Genomic DNA, 20,393 nt, shown 5'->3' with positions numbered 1-20,393 from the left:
AGGAAAAGCTAAAGGAGTTCATCACCACCAAACCAGGATTATATGAAATGCTGAAAGGTATCCTTTAAGAAGAGGAAGAGGAAGAAAAAGGTAAAGATACAAATTATGAACAACAAATATGCATCTATCAACAAATGAATCTAAGAATCAAGTGAATAAATAATCTGATGAACAGAATGAACTGTTGATTATAATAGAATCAGGGACATAGAAAGGGAATGGACTGACTATTCTTGGGGGGGAAAGGGGTGTGGGAGATTCTGGAAGAGACTGGACAAAAATCGTGCACCTATGGATGAGGACAGTGGGTGGGGAGTGAGGGCGGAGGGTGGGGCGGGAACTGGGAGGAGGGGAGTTATGGGGGGGGAAAAAAGGAACAAATGTAATAATCTGAACAATAAAGATTTAATTAAAAAAAATAAAATAAGTTTGAAATTTTCTATAATACAAATATTTGAAAAAAATTTTACTAAGAAATACAGAACTGTTCATTTTTCAACAAATATTATTTTTAAAAAAACATATTTTATTGATTTCAGAGAGGGAGGGAGGCAGAGAGAGAGAGGAGAGAAAGAGAGAGAGAAACATCAAAGAGGAGAATCACTTATCATCTGCCGCCTGCAAGCCCCACACTGGGGATGGAGTCTGCAACCCAAGCATATGCCCTGACTGGGAATCAAACTGTGACCTCCTGGTTCACAGTTTGATGCTCAACTACTGAGCCATGCTAGCTGGGCTCAACAAATATTATTGATCATCCGCTATATACCAGGTCCTGTGCCAAGATTCACACAGAATATGGAAAAGAGAGATTATTATTCATTGAATTTGATTAACTATACTGAGTTTTTAAAATTAAAATGTGACTCTCTAAATTTGATGTTTTAGAGTGACAGTTTTTCCCCTGACATTTGCATTTATTTTGATTTTTGTGTAAACATATGCTTTTATGAAATATGCAAGAAGGAACCCTAAAGGGGAAAAAGACATTAGATATGAGATGGGGCCTTAGGGAATATCTATATTATCATATCTGAAAATAGCATTCATACAAACTATTTATAAGCTTGAATAAAAAATGACACTAGCAGGGAGTAGATAACTTTTTCTATCTATGAACATAGAGAAAAAGCAAAATCTAGACCAGAAAATCCCACAAAGGTGAGGATTACCTTTGGCTGGTAGAAGAGAATGAGGAGAGAGGACTGTTGATGACTAGTAGAATCTTGGCTTTTAGTTCATCAGTAATAGGAGTTCTATGAACTGAAGGTAATACTTCTTATTAAGCTAACTGTTACATAAAACTGTTTCCTTTAGTCCCAAGGCTATAGCTGTGGTGGAATAAAAACCATGGACTCCTAGCTGTTCTCCAAAGGAGGAGGGAGCTACAGGGGAGCACATTAGCCATCTACTTTGGTTCTAGGTGGATAATACTAGGAGGCCGGTCACTTCAACTAGATAGCAACCTGCCCCTTCACTTGATGAGCTCTATTCTGTTCCCGCTTCCAACAACTCTTTCTCTGAGCTTTCTAGGATACTTGCCTTCTAAACAAGAGATCAAGGTCAAGCCAAATCTCCTAAGGAAGCAAAGCCCATTGCTTTGGCTGTTTTTCCTTTTGCCTCTAAAGGTTTCTCTGGGTAACTCAGGTCTCACTGATAAAACTGTGTGTATTTTCTAGTGGAGAGTGGGGGGTAAGGGGGCCTCTTAGAAAGTAAGGACTGAAACAGTGCTGTCAGAACTCCCGTGTCTGCCCAATAGTAGGCTAAGGTGAATGGACTAAAATCTATCAGATTATAACTTTCTTGAGGGCAGGGTGGGTTTGAGACTCTTTCTCACAGTATTTAGCACTATGCCTTGAATGTAAGAAATGCTCATTAAGCCAAAACCGGTTTGGCTCAGTGGATAGAGCGTTGGCCTGTGGACTGAAGGGTCCTGGGGTCGATTCCGGTCAAGGGCATGTACCTGGGTTGCTGGCACATCCCCAGTGGGAGATGTGCAGGAGGCAGCTGATCGATGTTTCTCTCTCATAGATCTTTCTAACTCTCTATCTCTCTCCCTTCCTCTCTGTAAAAAATCAATAAAATATATTTTTTAAAAAAGAAATGTTCATTAAATAGATTTCAATGATGATTTATTGATATTGATTAATGTACTCTATAGAAACAGTTCTATTAATTATCACTGAATTTGTATTACTGGTTGTTTCTCTCTGAGCTTTTCAATAAAGTCTTCTGGCTCTGTCTAGCAAGGTCAGCAAAGGCCCAGAAATAAGTCACAAGTGACACAAAATTCCAGTTTTATACTTTTAAAAATCTTCCATATATGTCAGGAATATTATGGGATTGGTGGGAATGATATTCCCCTGTTTATACATGCAAAGCTAACATTTCAGCATTGAAAAAGAATCATGTTATAGTGTCAAATGGTGTTTATTATGGCCCTAGCCAGTTTTGCTCAGTGGATAGAGACTGGCCTGTGGACCAAAGGGTCCTGGGATCGATTCTGGTCAGGGCTCATGCAGGAGGCAACCAATCAATGTTTCTCTCTGTCGTTCCATCTCTTGTCCATCTCCCTAAAAATCAATGGAAAAATATCGTCGGGTGAGGATTAACAAAAAAATAAAATAAATAACGTGTTTATTATGCACTGGGCACTATGTTAAGTGCATGGTACAGACAGCTGCACGGCAGTCCCAGCCCTCAAGGAGTACACAATCTCCTTGAGGAAAATAAAGTATAACATGATATGGCCCATAATAGTTAGGAAAAGTTCACTATTCAGTCCCTCAAAGGAGTGAGGGAGTTCCATGGCTGAGCGTTTGGGCAGACAGCTATTTCTTTCTGTGAATTAATTGTATGAGAAGGATGAGAAGAAACTCGCTTTCCTTTTCTCTTGAAAAGAGCGTAAATCTTTCAGATGGGATTATATACTTTCCCCATTTCCCAAGACTTCTCTGAGCCATCGAATCTTACCACTAGAATGGGGCCTTAAAAGTTTGTCAGACTTCCCATCTGGTGTACAGCCATTGGGCCTATATTGCTTACAACACACCAGGTTACAAATAGCAGAAAACTCCAATCCTGTTGGTTTAATTGATGAAGAGAGACCTGGGTTCAGAAGCTGTTTGATCAGAGGCTCAAAAACATAATCAGAGATCACATTTCTTTCTGCCTATGCTTTCCCCATGTCTGCTTTATTTTAACCTGGCTGGACCTCGTGGATGGGAGATGGCTGCCTACAGTCCAGAGCTCTGGGACCCCCCACCCCCATCCCCGATCGAACATTCTGGTAACATGCCTTCAATTTTTGAGTTTTTATGAAACCTTGATTTTTGAGTACATGCAGGTTGCCTCTGAAACTGTCTTGGAATATAAAAACAAACAAATAAAAACTTTCCCACAAGTCCCCAGCAAATTGCTCTTCTCAGTGGCCCAAACTGTGTTATGCCCACTGCTGACCAATAACTGCAGCAGGGGATGTGAACGAACATGCTGGTTTATTTTAGTTGGGATTTATGCTAACTTGCTTATACTGGAACCATATACTCCAGGACCCAGCCAGGGCAGGGATGTGACCCGAAGAAGCGTGTGTGTGTGTGTGTGTGTGTGTGTGTGTGTGTGTGTGTGTGTGTGTGTACACCTAGGTAAGGAGGAGTGGATAAAGGGGAGGCTACACAGGATCTGGCACAAGGTCCAGGGTGTAGCCATTGACGTCATGGAAATCCCTACCCCAAGCTACAATTGCCTTCTCCCGCTGGACAGCTCCGGTTGTAATCAAGTAACTGGTAACTAACTGCCTGCGTGCAGAGGGAATCGCCCTCCGTGCTTCCCCCCAAGTCTGGGCTCCCAGGGCTCCCTGCCCTGGCAGTTACCCTCAAGGTACTGGCTGCGTCCTGCCATTTGTTACTTCGGATGTCTCCTTTCTTCAGCGTTTCTCCCCCCTGGCTCTTCCTCGTCTTTACTGCACTCACTGCCCCCAAAGAGTGAAAACACTGGCTGCCATTAGAGAAAACCTTCCTCCCATCCCCGAATCGGAAGGAATTGAGGTTTAGTTATTTTGTCTGCTTTCTATCCCGCGTGGGGGGGTTCTTTAGGCCAAGTTCAGAACGTGCGCCAAGACAGTGGCTGCGCGACCGCCTCTCCCTGGGTCAAATGGAGGGGGGGCCGGTTTGGTCCGTGTCCAAGAGCGCGTCCCGCCGCGCAGTTTGCTGGCCCCGAGCGGGGTTCGGGTGGGCAGGGAGGACTGTAGACGCGGGGGCCTGAGTGAGTGCAGCATCGGGGAGCCTGCAGCCCGCGCAGCTGTGTGTGGTCGGAGCGAGGTTTTGCCCCTTCTGCCTCCCGCTCGGCAGCACCTCGGACCCCCCGCACCGACTCCGAGTGCGGACCGAGGCGGCCGGCGTCCCTTCCCCACGCACGCAACCTCCGTGCCCAGCGGGGCGCAGCCTCCCGGGGCTGGCACTCCGGGCCCCGCCGCGAGCCCGGGAACGGCAGCCTCAGGCGCTGCGTCCTCGGGCTGGCGGCCCGGGCAGCGCCTCCAGATGGGCCCGCAGGGGCGTCCGCGCTGCTCCGCTTCGGGGCCCGCGGCCGGAGCGGGACCAGCGGGAGCCGGCGCCCCGCTCCCGGGGGCCCGGAGGCGGCGTCCTCAGCGGGCGGGCGGGCGGCCCTGCCTCGCGGGTACCTGCGCGCGGCCCCCGCCCCTCCCCGCCAGCCCGGCTCCGGCCCGCCGCGCCCCGCCGCGGGCTTTGTCCACCGGCCCGCGGCCGCCCCTCCCCGTTCCCGCCGGCTCCTCCCCGCCCCCTCCGCGCCGGCCCCACTTCCTCGGAGCGGCGGCGCGGGCGGGCGGCGGGCGCGGGCCGGGGACGAAGGGGTTAAGCCGAGCTCTTCCCGGCGCGGAGGGATCCGGAGCCGAGCCGAGCGCGGTGCTGAGGCCGCCTCAGCGAAAAAAATGTCCGCCTGAGGAGACCCACAAGTTCTATTCGGGGGGACCGCCAGCCCGCCCCGGGAGGAAGGGGCGGCCAGGCCCGAGAGCCGCCTCCCCCGCCCGGATCCGAGAGCTCGCGCGGGGCAAAGTGACCCGAGCCGCCGGGCGGTGCGCGGGGACGCCGGAGCCCGCGCTGCCGGCCAAAGTGAACTTTAATCGGGGTGGTTGGATGCGGAGACGGGGCGGCAGGTAATTGAGGGCAGGCGGGCGGGAGGGGGGCGCCGCGGCGGGGCGTCCCTGCCGGAGCGGAGGCGTCCCCGGCCCGCGCCCCAACTCCGTGCCCCTTTGTACCGAGCGAGCCCGGGGTCCCCTCCAAGTTGGGGAGCGGAGTGGGGGCGGCCAGGCCCGCGGGCGGGCGGCGCGCTCGGCCTGCGCGGGGGCCCCGTTCGGTTCTGGGCTCGGGGCGCCTGGGCGAGCGGGCTGCTCTGGCCGCCGAGCCCGGCTCATTGTTCCGCGGGTCCGGGGCCGGCCGGCCGCCGGCGGGGCAGCCCAAGTGGGAGGAGGCCGAGCCGGGGCAGGAGGACGCCGGGCGCGAGCGGGACTAGTTGTCGGTGTTTCTGTTTTCTTTTCACCGACGCCCCTGGGGCGCCCGCGGGGAGCCTGGCGACCCCCGGGGCCCGCCGGGGCGGTCCGGGCGGCGGCGGCGGCGGCCGCGGGCCTGCGAGCGGCGCGTTCCGTCCCCTGCAACTTGTCCGGTCTATTGTTGCCGAGCCCGATAGTCGCTTCGCCTCTCCCCCGCCGCCGCCCGGCTCGCCGGACGCCCGAGCGCCCCGCGCCCGCCCCGCGAGACCCCCGCCCGGGCCGGCCCCGCGCGCGCAGAGCTCCCGGCGGCGGCGCGGGGCGGGGGGCGCCGCGGAGGGAAAAAGGGACCGGCCCGGAAACTTGCGGGAGAGGCGGTGAGTTGCGGGGGCCGCGGCGTCGCTCCCGGGCCGCCGCGCCGAGAGGAACGCGTGGAGTCGCGGACCGGGCGCGGGCTCCCGGCTCTCCCGCCCCCTGCCCGCGCGGCGCGGGGACCGACTGGGGTGTGGGGAGCCAGCCCCGCGCGCGGCTCTGGCCCCGAGCCCCGCTCCATCCCCTCGGTGGTCGCTGGCTGAGCCCGGTTCTTCCTCTGCCTCAGGACCCGCTAGAAGTGGCCCAAGATGAATCCTCAGCAGCAGCGCATGGCCGCGATAGGGACCGACAAGGAGCTGAGCGACCTGCTGGACTTCAGTGCGGTAGGAGAGCTTCCCGCGGCATCGCGGGGTTCTGCGGAGGTTTCGTGAAAAAAAGAAAGAAAGAGAAAGGAAGGAGGTGGGGGGAAGCGACGTGGAGACGAGGCAGCGCGAACGCCCTCTGCTTTGAGCAGAGTTCTCAGGGCTGGAGTCCAGCTCCCCCAAGTTGGACACCTGAACTTTGATGTAATGTCTAGACTTGCAGATTGAAAACTTTATTGCCAAAGGGGTCATTTGTTTTAACCAGTTGAAAGGAAAACAATGTAATCATGAGCTTTGGTTGAGTCACCCTCTGACCCTGGTGGTGATTAGGGATTTTTGAACTTCATAGGAGAGAAGAAAATTATTTTTTCTTCAACGCTCCTACCCATTTCTCTCCCCAAGCTGTGGTACATGAGAGATGTCATGTACGAGAGAGCCAGCCTTTTGAGCTGAGTATCTTTGTAATACACCTATATGTGTGTATGTGTATATATTTACAATTTTTTAGGTGGGTAATAATTGAGTGACTCAAAAGCATCTGTTGAAACCAAGGGGCCCACTGCCCTTACTTTTAATGGTTGAATTCCTTTTTTAACTGCTTGCTGTTAGGAGTCAGGACCAATCCCTACTTTATAAAACTTAGAGTGGATCCTTAGTGTATTGTGGTGGTTTCATTTGATATGATTTTGACTGTATGTAATGTAAATGTAATGAGATTTAACTAATTGCAATCATGGACAAAAGTTCACTGTTTAAACTCCATAATCTTAGAATGTCTCATTTTAGTGACTGATTTTGCAGGACAGAATATAACCAAGTAGTGTTAGTAAATAGTATCACAGTATATTTGCCTTTCTGGGTCTGAATGTACATTTCAAATTTTATTTTAACGTCCTTCGGAAATATAGTAATTAACTGATGACTCTTGGTTTGCAAAGTCTAGAAGAATTTCAGGACTAATAGATACTTTTGGGTTATTTTGCAGATGTTTTCCCCACCTGTTAATAGTGGGAAAACCAGACCAACAACACTGGGAAGCAGTCAGTTCAGTGGATCAGGTAAGATGATGTCTAAAATCAGAACCTCATGTTTTGATGTTGTGATACAGTTTAGTAGAAAAATAAAGTATTTTAATATCTTTCTTCATGGTATTCTTTAGTGTCTTGTTAAAATTATAAATAAAAACAGGAAAAAAAATAAAATTATAAATTAAAAACAACCAAACCCAAAATGTGGGCTGTTGCTGTAAGGATCTATTAACATTTCACTAAGAATTTCTATATGGATTAAGAATTCTCTTTTTCAATGAATTTTTAAATTGAAAATTGTCTTATTTGAGTATAAGGGATTAGATCATGCCTCTATATTTAGGAAAGTACCAGAAGAAAATGCACTATGGCCATATGTGATCTTTTAAAAAATGTTTATTTAAATATGTGTTTTTAAATTTTGCTAATTTTTCAGTCCATTAGCATTATGTAACCCAGGGTTTAAAGAATTGGTAAAATAATATGATTTAATATATGCTCATGAAAAGTAGAATTGAGTCAAGCAATAATTAGTAAGATGCTTATTTTAAAAGATGGCCATTCCCTTAATAGTCTGCAGCAAATTAACAATTTTGTGGATGGTTATTTAAAATGTTAATGGAATAAAAGTTACAAATAAACGAAAAGGAGTTAGATTTATTTTCAAATGACACCTATTAGGTGACTGAATTCTGTCATACATTCAGATTACATGATGATAATGTTTAGAGTAAGTTAAATTAGTCCTATTCCTACACTAGTGCTGTCCTCTTTAAATTTGTCTTCTGTATATTTATAACTGCTCTGCTCCATTAACATTTATCCCATATTTCTTAAGTATGCATATTTTTGTTTTTCTAACTTTTAAAAATTCATGGTGAAAAAAAAAAAGACATTCTAAAGGTCCATTCAAGTGTACAAAAGCTATAATTTTCTGTTTAAATTTATTCATTAGTGCTCAGAGATAGATGAAAACAAGAACAAAAACAAACAAACAAAAAAAACTAAAGCCATGACAGTATCATCTTAAAAAAACCAGCTGTCAAATCTCTGGGCTGAAACTCAGTAATTCCTCTTTGACTGGTATTTTTATTTCCCCTGGTAAAGTGATGGCGATTGCTTAAGATACTGTGAGAGCAAAACATTAGAAAGGAAGATTAAATTAGTAATCATTTTACTACTTTATTACACTTTACATTTACAAACATTTCTATTTAAAAGACATGCAATAACTTAAATTTACTAAGTTTCATTTTTAATGATGAAATCGCAGCTTATGAGGAAAATAATATGTCGTTTAATATTTTAAATTAAGTACAATAAAAGCACTTTGGATTGTAAATATCCTAAGGCTAATACTATCCTTAATAAAAAGGGTACCATAACATGTCAGCCAAACCTCAGCTCTTCTCCCACCTCTTTCCTTTTACTGGCAATCATTCGAATATTGTCACTTTTTGGGGAGAGGGGAGAACATTATTAGTTAATGTAGAAGAAGGCTATATTTCCTTTCTTCACTACTGTTTTGAGTATGTCTCAATTTTTGCAACTAATCATTCTCAAGAACTGTCAAATTTACTTTGTCTAATATGTAGTACATGCTTAGTATATTTCATTAATGAATAGTGATATTGCTGTTTCAGGCTAGTAGTTCCAGCTTGAATTGTGGAAATTATATTTAACTGACACTCATTGATATCAATAACATGGACTTTAGAAACTTGCTATTAGAAATATTTTCTGTTTTTAGAATAAGGACAATTAGTTTTTTACTTCATAAAATTAAGAAGGTGTGGTTTTTCTAGTCTGAAATTAAAAAGTAGGTGAACTTGGTGTGTATTACAAACATAGCGTTGGAGAAGTTGTAGGTCCTTGCTTGCATTATATGAAAAAAAAAATTCCTTTTTACATTGTAGCAGTGGTTGTAGTATTTGATTTTTTGGAGTAGGAACTTTTTAGTTTTAAAACTGTTAGACTTGTTATTTATCTATTGGAAGTTTGAATTTAAGCACTTGTATTTAGTGGACATAGTAATTTTTATCTGTGTGGTTTGTTTTAAATCTAGAAAAGAATTTTTAAAAGCTGTGACCTTTAATAATTTGTTTTGGTGAAGGAAACATGCCATATGATTATTTTATATCAAAGTACGTTTACTGGTAGATATGGTTTTCCTGTAGCCATTTCTTATCTTAAAGACAATGTCTAAAAGAAATTGGTATAGTAGTATTATTTTATTTATATATTTTACTGATATTTGAATTATCTGTCTTGATATCAAAGGATATGTAATACGTCCTAATGCTTGTTTGTTTGCAGCTTATAAGGATCTAAAGATCTGACTTTCCTTCTGAAGAGCTGACTTAAAGATTAGAGTTTTCTTGTTTTTGGAGTCATTTGTAAAACCCTAGCCTTTTGCCTCATGAAGACTATAATTGTGCAGTATAATTTCCTTTCTTGATTATTTGTCCTTTTTAGGATGATTTAATTTCACAATGGGATTTTCTTGAGAAATAATATATAACACCTTTGGAATTTTTTGAAACATACATGCTAGAGTACATAATGTTATTTTTAAATCAAAGCAAAACACATAACTCTAATGATAGCTGATACTTCATCAAAAGTCACTGTGGAAAAGATGAATGTATTATGTACTATTATTTGTTTTGAGAAGTCTGTTAAAATGCCACTTTTTCATTAAGGTGTTAATTTTCTTTGCCTGATAAGACTGAATTTTTCTGCATGGTATGATAGAGTCTGGGAGGCGCTCTCAACAGTGACCTTGAGAGGCATTTCTATAGGCGTTAAAGGTGAGGCACTGTTAGGGCACTGTATAAAAGGAAAGTTTGTTGAAAGGAATTAATAAAATTAAAATAGCTAAGGTGTTTATTAAGTCCACTGTCTCCTCAACTTTAGGGTTTGAGTATGTGGAACTAGGTTCTGATCCTGGGTTTAATTTTTAGTAGTTTAATGTTTATGTGCTATATGAAAAATTTCTTTTGTTAGTTTTTGAATCCAAGTAATAAGAGATGTTGCGAGGCTTGGGATATATATTTGGTATGTGAGCCATATTGACTCTCTCTGTCTGAAATTTCTATCTAGAAAGTTGTTTTAACTAGCAAGTAAAGTTTTACTTTTCCTTGTTCAAATCCGACTTTGATAATAGTTCTTGCCCAAGATTTTTGGAAATAATTGTAAAAACTATTTCTAGCTCTTAAATTTTAAAAGGTATATAGTTTTTCAATCTCAGTTACTGATCAGTTTCTGGAGGGAGAAATTTTTCATATGTACACATAGGCTTTTTGAGAATGTTGCTGTAGTGCCAGAAAACTAAATTCTCATTAAATTGCTCTACAGCAAATTTTTTTATTGAATTAATTTTTTGTAGTTTCATATGCAGTTGTAAGGAACAATACAGAGACCCCATGTACACTTACCAAATTTTCTGCAGTGGTAACAATTTGCAACACTAGTACAATATTACACCTAGGTTATTGATAGTGATATAGTCAAGATACAAGAACCCTTCTATCACCACAAAGATTCCTGGTGTTTCCCTTTATAACAGCATCTAATTGTAAAGTAATTTTAAAAAAAATCTACGGTAAGATTATTAAATACCTACTCACCGTGTTAAACATGGAGTAAGCTTTTCAAGTTGCCTGTACCATAATTTGAAAATATATATATTTTTAAAATATATATATTTTATTGATTTTTTTACAGAGAGGAAGGGAGAGGGATAGAGAGTTAGAAACATCGATGAGAGAGAAACTTCGATCAGCTGCCTCCTGCACATCCTCTACTGGGGATGTGCCCGCAACCAAGGTACATGCCCTTAACTGGAATCGAACCTGGGACCCTTCAGTCCACAGGCCGACGCTCTATCCACTGAGCCAAACCGGTCAGGGCTGAAAATATTTTAAAAAATCAAAAAAGCAAACCAAAATTTACCAATGCAACTGAACTATAATGTAAGTAGGAATGGTACTTTAAATCAAGTAGACAGTAGGTTTAGCCTTTATATGTAAGATATTTTAAGGTTGTGAGTATGGTGTGGTTCATGTTGTGTACCTAACAATGTTGAAATTTATAGTAACTGTAATGTGTCGTAATATACACTTGTTCAAATTTAGTGCTTTTACTTGGGTAACAAAACCATGTTAAACATTTGTTTCCTTCAAGTTGTAGTGTGAATGAAATAACTGCAGAGTCAGCAGGCACATGAGGGAAAATACAGTATTTTAGGATAAATATCTCTGCTATTAAGTGGCTCATTTAAGGTAAAAGTTAAGTAGCAAAAAAGTCTTTAGAGAAAAACTGTTTATGAAAACACAAATTTGGAAAACAGAAAAATTAGAGACAAGTTTACAACCATGAGTATTGTGTGCTTTTCAGGGTAGTGCCTGTAGTATTCCTTCAGTAGTCATTGGTTTATAATGTATTTGAAAAATAATATGATTGGATCACAATTTTTAGAGACTTTATTATATACAGTGTGGTATGCCTATAATTAATTATTTAAATACAATTTTAACTTTCTTTTAGGATACTATCCTTTGGTATATCCTTTTCTTTGAGTTTTTAAGTAATTCTCTTGGAACAGGAAGATAAAGGTGAAGATACTAAACCTTAAATGTAAACACAGTTGTTTTCACACTTTAGATTTAATGGGGTTATTTAGAATAATCTCTTATTAAAGCCAGCTAGTCTTTCTGTTCTTGAACAATTGGTAATCATGCCTGGAATGTCACTGCCTACTTAATGTTGTTAGACTTGGTTAACTCTTGCCTTAAGAGAGTAAAGTAACAGTATTAGAATGTGTCTTCTGAAAAAAAAGAAGAAAGAAAAAGACCATTTCTGGACTGTGGACACTCTTTAAAAAAAAACATAATAGGACCGCTTTGAATCCCACTTTTTTGGATGGGAATGTTGAAATTATAAATCTAATGCTTTTGCATTTAGGGAATAAAATGAGAAAATAAATATTTAAATATGTCAGTTCAAAAGACTAATTAATGACTTTCTGCTTTGTTAAATAGTGGAGCCATGTTTATCTCAGATTTATCAGTTAATTGCATATTTATTTAGTATCTACTTTGTGTAGCCTGCTCTTCCAGTAGCTTTTGGGAAGGTGGGAAATGGAGAAGGATATAGACCAAAGAAAAGTGGGGGCATTTATTATGTAGATAGGGAGAGAAAATGTAAAATTGTGAGGTAGATATACTTTTATAACATAAAAAATGTCAAAAACTGCACATTAATGTAGTTTAAATTAATGTAGTCCATAAGAAAAAGGATGTGCTGAGGAGTCAGGGAACTGGTCTAAAAAAAACTCATAGATGTTGAATTTAGAGTTGACGTTTGAAGATATGGAAAATGAATCAGGGAAGAGAAGAACTGGCCTCCTAGATGTGGAATAGCATGAAAAGAGATCCCCAAATGGGAATTTGGCTTACTCCAAGGGACTGTAACATTCATGGAAAGAGAAGCTGGTTTTTATTGATCCCTGTTCTTGCATTCCTGGAGGAGCTAATATTTATATACTACTATCTGGAGCCTGATTGCATGGGTTCAAATCCAGTAATTGCCACTTACTAACTGGGTGATCGTGGGTAAATTACTTAACCACTCTGTGCTTCAGTTTCTCAGTCTGTAAGCTTTAATAATAGTAGCTATCATAGAGCTGTTATGCATATTGACTGAATGAATACAGATAAAGCTCCAAGAACAGAGCCTGGCAAATAGTGAGCTGTGGTGGAGTGAATTTTTAGTGGTGAGACAATAGAATAAGGAAAGCATTTATTTATTCAGGAAGCCATTGTGCTAATCTAGGAATGAGCTAGGCATTAGTATAGGAAGGGAGATAAATTATCAGGTCAAAAATTGATGTTAATGGTAGAATTAGACATATAAAATCAGTGACTTTGGTTGATTATTTAATGTAAAAACACAAATTTTTATTAGAATATTAGAGGCCTGGTGCACAAATTCATGCACGGGTGGGATCCCTCAGGGTTGCCTGTGGGGTTTGGGTCCCAGCTTGTACCTCCAGACTCACAGTCCCAGCTCGCACCCCCAGCCTCACAACACTGCAGCCCTGCCTGGCACCCTGCCGTGGCCTGGCGCCACCCCCTCACCTGCTCCACCATCCTGCTTGTGGGGCGTTGATTGGGGCCAGGCCCCCCTACTCGGCTCCCTCAGCGTCTGGGAACTGGGTGGCGGCCCTACCCCCTGCTGCCACAGCTGGTCGCCATCTGCGGGGTGATCGGCGGGGTAATCGGGCCCCTGCTTGCATCCGCCTTGGCCTGGCATCGCCCGCTCACCTGCTCCACCATCCCCACCGTGGTCCCGCTACTGTTGGGACCGATTGGGGCCCACAGTGCCTCTACTGCCGCCCACTGCCTGCACCACATGTTCTGTGCTGCTCCCTGGTGGTCAGCACACATCATAGCGAGCGGTTCAACTCCTGGTCAAACTCCCGGTTGAACAATTTGCATATTAGGCTTTTATTATATAGGACTAGAGGCCTGGTGCATGAAATTTGTGCACTGGGGGGGGGGCGTCCCTCAGATTGAGCCTAAGATGGCAGACGGACATTCCTCTCACAATCTGGGATCCCTTGCTCCTTACCTCCTGTCTGCTCGCTCTTTACCTCTTGACTCGCTGCTCCTTAGTGCTGCCACGGAGGTGGGAGAGGCTCCCGTCACAGCTGTTGCACTTGCCAGCTGTGAGCCCGGCTTCTGGCTGAGCAGTCACTCCCCCTGTGGGAGCGCACTGACCACCAGGGGGCAGTTCCTGCATTGAGCGTCTGCTCCTGGTGGTCAGTACGCATCATAGTGACTGGTTGTTCTGCAGTAACAGTTGCTTAGGCTTTTATTTATAGATGAATGGAGTCTCTGATGGCACTTGTATATGAAGTATAGATTTGTATATAAATGGATTGTGTGTGACTGGAGAGAATTCCTGTAATTCTTCAACCTGTATTGATTGAAATGGAGTGGAATCTAATTGGAGTCTGTCAGTGAGAGAGCACTTGAATTCTTGACTTTTCATAAAAGAGACAGTATAGTGCAGTGGGAAGAATTGGGTTTAGGAGACAGACAGCTGAATTGGAATCATTGCTTTGTGACTTGCTAGCTGGGTTGCACCCTCTTAAGTAATACTAATGATAATATTAATTAGTATTAATAGTAATAATTATAACCAGTGTTATAGTCAGTGTTTATTGAACTATTATTATATGCTAGGCACTATGCTGAGCAATTTACAGGCATTATCTCATATTACTTGGGATAAAATGAGATGTTTCCTGGTTAGAGGTGGGGGTGGTGGTTTGAGAAATGCTGCCACTAGGGCAACATGTCAAAGTTGCTTTTTAGTGCATAAAGTTATATACATTGTTAAAAGTCTAAAAAGTCAGGCAGAAGAGTAGTTTTGAAAAGTCATCAGGTATCTTAGAACCTTACCTTTTATTTTTTCAGTTGATTTCTTCTTAAGACTTTTTTTTTGTAGACTAGCTATTTTATAGTGCAGAATAATGAGTAGAAATGTGTACACCTTTTGAAAACCCTCTTCAATGCTTAGGCAGCGCCACTTGGATGTAGTGTTTCTCCATATTGTCTCCCCAGCTACTTGAAATTCTTCCTGGAATGAGGTGTAGTCTCAATAAATAAAATAAAAATGATCTGAGAGGATAGAATAGTTGGGAGACACAGATTGGTGCAAGTGTTAGTCTCTAGGGCAGAGCTTCTCCACTTTTTTCTTAATGGCAGAGGAGAAGGGACATAAACTCCCCTGGTACCCTGAAGCAATACCTTGCAAGTGAGCAGAAGAAATCTTAAAAATTCATGTCATTTTACTCTCTACTCTCTAGCACAAACATATTTGGTGTAATATAAATATGTTTTAATTAAAATGGAAGTTCTAGTAAGGTGCATTATGTTTAGCTGTGGCATTGCCCTCCTCCTGTTTTGAGTTGTATTTTTGGTGTTAAGGGCCAGAGAGAGTGGGATGCAGACCTATACTATCTTTTCCTTAGTGAGAAGCCCAGCTTTGAAGTATATTCTTTCAATGTCTTTATTTCTGGATCATTTCTTTCCATAGAAGTTTATGGAAAGAGATCATTACATTAGAAGAAAAATGGCTTTGGTAGAGAGGAAATTACTACTTTGTAAACTAAACAAGGAGAGATTTGTTAGTAATGTCACTGTCATTTGAACCTCTGTTTTCCGATTACAGGTAGACCATCTGTAATTTCTTAACATACCCATGACTTGAAAAGCAAATGTATATTTTTTAGGGAGAACTTTGGTTTTTTGTTTGTTCCATGTTTAAAACATGCTTTCATAAACACCATGGTGAGTCATCCAAGCTAGGGTAAGCTGATTGGAGACTTAAAGATCACTTTTAAAGATCACACAAAAATGAAAACAGACTAGGGATTGTTACTAATTTTTATTGCATTGGGTAGTGACTCAAGGATGAAACCTTCAAAATAAAATAAAACAATTTGAGATAAGTTGCAGGACAGAAAAATACTACTTTTTAAAAACAACTACACTACCATATTTTCCCATATTTTTGGTTATTAAAAATTGAGAAAGGTTGCCTAAGATGTCATTTTGTCAGGTCTGTTTTAGGTGTTAGGAAGGTGCCTGCATTTGAGCCGAGAGAGTCTTTGAATTTGAAAGATTATTCCAGTTACGTTAAGGACCTGGAGGCAACCTTTCTCAACATTTGTTGGTTTATTTATTTTTGTTTTGTTGGTGAGCCATTGCAAAGCTTTAAAATGAGCAGGATCACCTCATGATTACTATTCTACGACTTCATTGGTGGTTAATGTACTAGTAGAGAACACAGTTAAATTTAATATGATCGTGCAACTCTAATCAATGAGCAAATGTGCTGCTGTTCTCAGCAAGACTTGAGTAGTGGTGGGACACCACAGGGGTCCCTCCAAGGAGAGAATTACAGTCATCAAGCTTCTCAGTCCTTGAGGCATATGTTGTTGTTTTCAGGTTGTTGGGGATAAAGAAAAGGTTTGTTGTGCCACTAGAGAGGAAAAAATGCTAGGCTCACTTTGACTTATGGCAGAAGCATGATTTGTCCACAAGTTAGAGAATCTGAGTTTGTATGGGCAGTCATAGGCCATGGGTGAAAATCTCTGAGTTCTCCTGAGTTAAAAGGTCCTCTTAGTTTTTTTGCCATTTGGAAGCCCTACTATATCTAGCTGACTTTGTCACCTGTCAGAAGCCCCTTGCCTCTCAGCTTGGCATTGACATGTTAAGGTTTTGGAAAATGTTTTCCAGTGTTGGTCCCAATTTGGGATAAAGTTAAAGGGGAAACTTTATAGCTGGCTTGAGTTGATTATGCCTCTCCAAGTAGGTAAGTAATTAGGCCCATTTCAAGATGATACTAAGTATTCTACCTATTTCTCACCTAAGCACCAGCTAGTTGTTTTTGTTCTAGGAGATAGCATACTTTACCACCTGTTATCTGCCAAAGGGCCGCAATCCCTGATCTCCAATTTTGAAATCCAAAAAGGTTTGAATAAAAATTTTTCCTTTAAATTGACCATAAACTATTTTCATGGCAAAAGCTGATCTTATCTGAAGGGAGGCCATTGACATTCTCTATTTTCCTAGTCACTGTATGGTTACCAGGTGCTGGGGTGATATGTGACATATGGTATATATAGCACTCTATATTTCTTTTCTAAAATCTGAAAAACTGGGTTCTAAAACCTGGCTCCATGGGTTTCCAAAAAGAAATTATAGACCTCCCTCTTTGTATGTACCTCCCAGGTGTCGTTTTCAACTCAAAATAAGTAGTTCTTTTTTGGATTAAAAATCTGTATTAGAGATTTTTATTACTTTAAATATAGAAAAAAAATGTGGTGGACTTGTTACTATAATGGAAATTCTTCTTGGAATGTAGGCTTCTTAGGTTGAGATTTGTGCTTTTTGAATAGTTTGTCCAAAACTTTGATTTAGGAAATCGATTTCCATTTTGAGGAGGGACAAGCTTTTTCATCTTTCGGGCCAAGGAGTGTACTGATATTTCCCTAGTCAGTTTGCATGGCCATTTTCAGGATGCTAACAGGAGATATATTTATACATGTATATGTAAAACCAAATGAGTCCTAACTGGTTTGGCTCAGTGGATAGAGCGTCAGCCTGCGGACTGAAAGGTCCCAGGTTCGATTCCAGTCAAGGGCATGTACCTTGGTTGCGGGCACATCCCCAGTTGGGGGTGTGCAGGAGGCAGCTGATCGATGTTTCTCTCTTATCGATGTTTCTAACTCTCTATCCCTCTCCCTTCCTCTCTGTAAAAAAATCAATAAAATATATTTAAAAAAATTAAAACCAAATGAAAATAATTATATGATCACCTCTGAAAGGAAACCTCAACACTAACCATACCCAATTTTAACTGCTGTCTGTGAGCAAACAGAGAATTCTATCAAAGCCATCTTCATAAAGAAAAGGAGGAACTAAGATATGGTTCCTTAGGGGATAGACAACAAAACCAGCCTTTGGTAATTTAATTCTCTCCTTTTATATATGTTAAAAGTTTTCATAGATTAGTAGCTTAATGTTTATTCCTACAGTATACTCAGTTAAAGGGTCTTTATTAAAAAAAAATTGTGATATTAATGAGAATATGAAAAGTCCCTCAGGAGTCTGTCATTGGCTTCTTAGTCCCGGTTTAATATAAACTATGAAAGTAGCAATGAAGTGAGGTGAAATAAATTAGTTTGTAGTTTACCTGTTTAAGAGGCAGGCCAGTTGGCCATTCTGACTTCTGGTTGCCTTGCAAACCTGTTCTCTGTACTGTTACCAGTGTTACTGTCTTAAGAACCATGAATAGTTAAATTGACTTAAAGTTTGAAGGAGTTTGAGATACTCTGTTGTAGGAACACAAAACAGGCCATACAGCCAAGATCTCTCTTGCCTTCATAGTTATATAATAACCTCTTGTCAAGTTTAAAAGAGTAGTGCCACAATGAGCAGACTCTGAGTTTGACTCTGGAGGTTTGCTGAACTAATTGTATAGCGGTAGGACTTTGCCCAGTAAATCATTGGGGCCAGGGGAGGAGTCTTACTGTTTTAAAAAATCAATAATGATAAAAGTACTTCATAAATATTTAGTCATGCATTATTTACTTCATAATTCTTGTAGGAAGTTGGTAACTGTTCATTTTACAGAGGAAATAGAGAAATCAACAGTGATATACATTTCCCTGTGGTTTCTTATTGCCCCTCAGAAGCAGCAAACTGATCAGTTGTAGTTGCACCTGCACTGATACCAATCTACACCAGGGCATGGTTTGCCTTGAGGAGGAATTTAATATCTCTAGAAATCTTTAAAATTTGTTTTTGTAACAGGAGGCTTAAATGGTGTAATGTTGATATTCTCCAGAAAAAGACCTTCAAGATTTATTTTTATTAAAAAGAAAACAGAATTATCAAAAGCCTCCATAAAATAAAATTGTAGTATTGCAAGATATTGAATATAAACAACTGCAATCTGAAATATTTTTAGGGGAGTGTAATTCTTTTTATGTGTGGTTCTTCTTTTAACTGTTCAGCTGTCATCAGACTCTGTGCCTTGGGAAGAAGATGAAATTTGATATATGTGTAAGATATTGGAATATTCACATCTATTTAGTTGAGGCCATAGAAAAGAATGGTTACTTCATAGTGTGAAAAATTCTTTATTTTCACTTCTGCTTTTCAAAGACAGTGTTTATTTAGCTATAAAGGCAAGTAAAAGCAGATGGAAAATAGCTATTCCAAAGGTAGTTTAAAAATGTTATTAAACATACAGAAGGTACTTCAATGGAAATTGTTAAAATATAATTTTGGAAACAAAACTTTCAATGAATTAAAATGAAAAGACTTATGCTAACTTATAATTTGAGAGGGTGCCGATTAGTCCATTTTGTATTTTCATTTATTTAAAACTAGACTGGGCATTCATTATGCTGAAGTGTATCTATAGATACTAGAGCTCTTACCAATGCACAGTTTTATTTGTCTATGTAGAGTGGTTTGCTTAAGGTGGTGGAGAATAGATAGATACATTCTGGTGTAATGGAAAGAGGAGGGGTTTGGAGTCACAAAGTTTTGGTTCAGTATTATCATTTACTAGATTTATGATTCTAGGGCACTAAATTAACTTCTCTGATCCTTGTTTATCTTATGTCTAAAATGAGGAGAATAAAAATACTGCCTTAGGGGGTTGTGATAATGATCAAGGTAAGCAATTTTAAGGAAATTCTTTCTAAAATGTGGAGGTTTAGCCCTGACCAGTTTGGCTCAGTGGATGGAGCGTTGGCCGGCGGACTGAATGGTCCCAGGTTCGATTCTGATCAAGGGCATGTACCTTGGCTGCGGGCACATCCCCGGTGGGGGGTGTGCAGGAGGCAGCTGATCGATGTTTCTCTCTCATCGATATGTCTAACTCTCTATCCCTGTCCCTTCCTCTCTGTAAAAAAAATCAATAAAAATATTAAAAAAAATGTGGAGGTTTATGGTTCTGCATGAATATTAGTTGACTTAGGTGGCATAGCAACTGTTGAAGGGATGTAATGCTTACAATTATATATAGAGAAAGTGACTGCATGCAAAACATTTCAGTTACATAGTTATTGAAGATTAAATCAGGTGATTGAGAGGGATGATGAACTACGGGGACTCTTTATGGTAGCTAATCCTCAAAATCTTACAATTCTTCAGGTGAGTTCTTCCTCTTTTTGGTTAGATAGGGAAAGTTATATCAATAAAGTAAAAGAAATTCTCACTCATACTCTTTGTTAAAACTCTGTTAATTATACCCCAAACCAGAGAACCCCCAAATTAGTACCCTCGAGCCCTTTATTCTCAGCTTAGTTGTTTTAAATGCTTGTTGAGGATCTGTTGTAGTGCAAGGTTAACTTCAGGCTTAAGTAGGTGCAACAATGAAGTATAGTTCTTAGGAATAGTCTGCTTTTGCTTTGTTTAATGAGTAGTAATCTGGATAAAACTTTAGTGTCAATAAGAGTCAACTTTTTAAGGATTTAAAAGTACAGAATGGAGTGGCTTTGGTGTACTCACTCCTGTTTGAGGATGAGATGGTATAAGAATGAAGTTGGGAAATGCAAGTGGAACTCCCATGTGCTGTATAGGCAGGGAGGGCTGATTTAGT

General features: G+C 41.4%; 1 protein-coding gene across 5 annotated transcripts in view; it reads left to right on the top strand.

Moving 5' to 3' along the window:
- The first annotated feature begins 3,777 nt into the window (after positions 1–3,777).
- TCF12 (transcription factor 12) overlaps positions 3,778–20,393 on the top strand; it is a 370,918-nt gene continuing 354,302 nt past the window's right edge. Inside the window, exons 1-3 of one of the 5 annotated variants that reach the window (XM_059700173.1) lie at positions 3,778–3,879; positions 6,099–6,195; positions 7,160–7,232. In XM_059700173.1, the coding sequence (XP_059556156.1) occupies positions 6,121–6,195; positions 7,160–7,232 (148 nt within the window). In that variant the 5' untranslated portion in view covers positions 3,778–3,879; positions 6,099–6,120. Of the gene's footprint in view, positions 3,880–4,931; positions 5,171–5,755; positions 5,878–6,098; positions 6,196–7,159; positions 7,233–20,393 lie in introns of those variants that run through there. The other 4 variants (XM_059700160.1, XM_059700181.1, XM_059700164.1 and 1 more) reach the window with 4 other exon arrangements.

The sequence above is a fragment of the Myotis daubentonii genome, chromosome 1 (genome assembly GCF_963259705.1).
Source record: "Myotis daubentonii chromosome 1, mMyoDau2.1, whole genome shotgun sequence".
Taxonomy (NCBI): Eukaryota; Metazoa; Chordata; class Mammalia; order Chiroptera; family Vespertilionidae; genus Myotis; species Myotis daubentonii.
Note: the sequence above shows the minus strand (reverse complement) of the source record. Positions and strands in the feature narration are given on the sequence as shown.